Source organism: Pundamilia nyererei, unplaced genomic scaffold, assembly GCF_000239375.1.
Source record: "Pundamilia nyererei isolate P.nyererei 1_Seehausen unplaced genomic scaffold, PunNye1.0 scaffold00008, whole genome shotgun sequence".
Taxonomy (NCBI): domain Eukaryota; kingdom Metazoa; phylum Chordata; class Actinopteri; order Cichliformes; family Cichlidae; genus Pundamilia; species Pundamilia nyererei.
Window position 1 is genome coordinate 6,536,823 of NW_005187409.1, and position 3,418 is coordinate 6,540,240.

The following is a 3,418-nucleotide window of genomic DNA, read 5'->3' on the forward strand; positions in this document are numbered from 1 at the left end:
CCATTACTTCTTTAAGCTCTGATTGGTTAAGACTGCTTTCTCGCAGCATTTTTAACCCTTCACCTTTGGTAATTGTTCTACTGGTTGCCTTCAGAATGATGACTACAAGCCTCTCACTGGGGTATGTGGCAGGTGTAGTTGGCGTTTTCTTTTTACACAACTGACTACTTTTTGTAGGCACGTGATTGATATTTTCAAATGGTTTCAGGTGTTCCCTTTGTGTCTTGCTGGTTGTGGATATATGCAGCCTTCCTCTTGAGAAAGGTAGGTGAAACATTCCTAAACATACAAAACTTTGTGATAAATCTTCATTAATTTCAGTTCTTTCTCACCCAGGCTCTAATCCCAGCACTCAATACAGGATAACTAATGTAAACACTGCAGATAATCTTGCCTCAAACCCAAGAGGAACTTTAGCCAACTTAACTCCTGGACTTGTTCCCTACAGCCCTCAATACAGAGGGGTTCTAGTCCCAGCATATGTCAGCTCCAGTGTTTCTCAACCTACTCAGGCTGGTGGATACACAGCTGACTCTACATTAACTGGGGGTACTGTTCAGCCTGCAGCTTATAACCAGTGAAAAATTTCATGAGTTTAAATGTGCATTGCTCTCATTACAAAAAGGCATTCTGCTTTCTCCTAGACTTAAATGTTGGTGCTTCCCCCGGTAGCAGTAACACTGCAGGTAATGTTGCCTTGACTCGGGGAGGACCTTATGCATACCCATCCTCTGTGGTTGTACCTTACAATACTCTGTATGGAGGGGTTGCAGTGCAGCAGCCTGGTGTCTATCAATATGCTCCCCAGAGCGTGCCAGTATTATATACTGGCTCCAGTTCTTCTGGTCCTGCCCAGGCTGGAGGATACACGACTGGCTCCACACAGGGTGGAGGTGCTGCTCGACCTGCAGCTGGTAAATAATGGAATCTTTCATGATGCACTACAAACATTTATTGTGAACATTACCAGCAAGTGCTGTGTGGCTTTCTCTTTCAAAAGGTTCAAATGCTGGTGTTTCTACTCGAGGTAGCAGCGCAAATACTGGTGCTAATGTTGCCCTAAGCCAGGGAGGACCTTATCCATACCCCTCCTCTGTAGCTGTGCCTTATAGTGCTCCATATGGAGGTGTTGCAGTGCAGCAGCCTGGTTTCTCACATGCTGCTCAAAGTGTGGCAGCACCATACACCGGTTCCAGTTACTCCGCTCCTGCTCAGGCAGGAGGAAGCACAGCTGGCTCTGCACAAACTGGAGCAACTTCTCAACCTGCAGCTGGTACCTAGTGTGATGATGCAGTATAAATGCAATCATTATGGTAAATGGCCTGCATTTGTATAGCGCTTTTCTAGTCCCTAAGGACCCCAAAGCGCTTTACACTACATTCAGTCATTCACCCATTCACACACACATTCACACACTGGTGATGGCAAGCTACATTGTAGCCACAGCCACCCTGGGGCGCACTGACAGAGGCGAGGCTGCCGGACACTGGCGCCACCGGGCCCTCTGACCACCACCAGTAGGCAAACATGGGGTTAGTATCTTGCCCAAGGATATTTGGCATGCAGCCAGGAGGCAGCCTGGGATCGAACCACCAACCTTCTGATTAGTAGCTGACCTGCTCTGCCACCTGAGCTACAGCCACCCCCGTCATTAGGATCTCCTGACCCGAATCCTTGGTAACCTTGGCTTAAATTTTGCTGTTCTCAGAAATCAACTGGGCTGTCCCACCTCCCAAGCTCAGTGAGGAATCATCACCCAACCCTCAAAGCCTTGCCTCTGGCACAGCTGATGAGCCTGGTGCTCTTCTACCACCAGTACCTGCGTACCAACCAGGAGAGTTGTCCCACTATGAGAAGGCTGCTGAGGCTGGGGACTACCAGTCGGAGACAGAAGAACTAGGTCGCAGGACTGTCCCAGCTACGATGGACGCTTTTGCTGCTGCGGGTGGACTGGCATCCCCAGGCTTTGCCACAGGACAGTTTGGAATGGGTGGACTGTGGGGTAGTCCGTATCCATCCTTTGACTTATTGTTCCCGACTGGCCAGTACCCTGCGGGCACAGTCAGTCACTTCAGCCAGGACTACGAGCAGGGACGAGACTACTCTCACAGCACTCACTACCTGAAAGACCACCCCTACCCCGGCTTTGCACAGTCAGTGGGGGCTGTTGGAGCAGCTCAGAGCCTTCAGACTCCCAGCTTGTATGTGAGCAGTCCAGTGGTGGGAGGTTACTACCAGGTTGGAGCACAAATGGTACCCGCTTCTTCCTACACAGGTGTTACGCAGGTATGTTTCCTAAAATGCCTACATGTCACAATCTGCATATTGTAACTGTACTAACTCTTTCCCTCTTTCCTTCCAGATAAAATACTAGCTGACTCTCAAAGGCATGAGTACAAGTTTAATCAATAAAGTCTTGTGAAATACTCCTGGTCACTTTTCTTATTAGTGGTGGTGCGGGAACGACTAAGGTTGTAGAAATTGCATGTAATGCAACTACTGGGCTCAATTTATGATCTTTTAAAAGACCGAATGCGCGCCTGAATTTAGACCTGCCCATGTGGGGTTTATGACCTTAAGGGAACCACTTGGGTTTTCTGTTGGCAACCTGTAGTGACCCATAAGTGGACAGTCCCACTTATGGCCTGGTATAAGCAAGTTTACCCTGCTCAGGCTGTCAAGAAGGGCATTCAGTTTTGTAAGTTGTAGATCTATATGTTAAGGTGGATCTCACACTGGCAGTAACCTATATATGCTTTCAAGTATTTAACATAAAAATACTGGAAGGGTTTACTTTCCCTGGTGGGAATTGCAAAAAATGTGGACACACAAGCAGTACAAGGGAATCACTTGAAAACCTTTCACCTAAGCTACAGACAATAATTTGAATCCTCCACATATGTACAGATTCTGAAATCTACTAGATTATAGGAGGGTAACTATAAATAGCTGAACTCCCCCTCCCTTTGCCACATGGCTCCTTCTTTCACAAACATCCAGGTTACATTAGATGAAGAGCTGTGATTTGAGTTGTGATGTACAAGGTGTTGACAGGAGAGCTGCAGTGAGTTTAGAGCGAAATGATACATGGACCATTTGATTCCACTCAAGAAAGAAAGCCTACTGTAAGGGAAATTATGTACATTCACTAAGAAAAGGCCATCAAAAGTCACATTTGGGTTTCAGGGCTGAAAAATTTATTGTCAAGTACATTTATTTTTTTTCAAAAAAATAAAATAAAAGTGTGTAATTTCTTAAAAATTTAGGTGGATTTTATTGCTTTGAACAGAGCTGAGATAGCCCACTCACGCTGATTTGTGTTTCATGTTTCCTTTTCTTGACCTTTTGCTATAAGTATAAGTTTCCCAAATGTTGAACTGTTGCTTTTAATTTTATTAATTTAAGCATCCCAACAGTA

General features: G+C 45.9%; 1 protein-coding gene across 2 annotated transcripts; it reads left to right on the plus strand.

Annotated features, from left to right (window-relative positions):
- The first annotated feature begins 38 nt into the window (after nt 1-38).
- Nucleotides 39-2,426, plus strand: LOC102200150 (uncharacterized). 2 transcript variants are annotated; one of them, XM_005723166.1, is made up of 6 exons: nt 39-121; nt 209-264; nt 337-549; nt 645-686; nt 1,709-2,286; nt 2,363-2,426. In XM_005723166.1, the coding sequence occupies exons 1-6, from the start codon at nt 96-98 to the stop codon at nt 2,372-2,374; spliced, it is 927 nt and encodes a 308-aa protein (XP_005723223.1). In that variant the 5' UTR covers nt 39-95; the 3' UTR covers nt 2,375-2,426. The 2 variants fall into 2 exon arrangements, with proteins under 2 accessions (XP_005723223.1, XP_005723224.1); XM_005723167.1 differs by lacking the exons at nt 337-549; nt 645-686.
- The last annotated feature ends 992 nt before the right edge of the window (nt 2,427-3,418 follow it).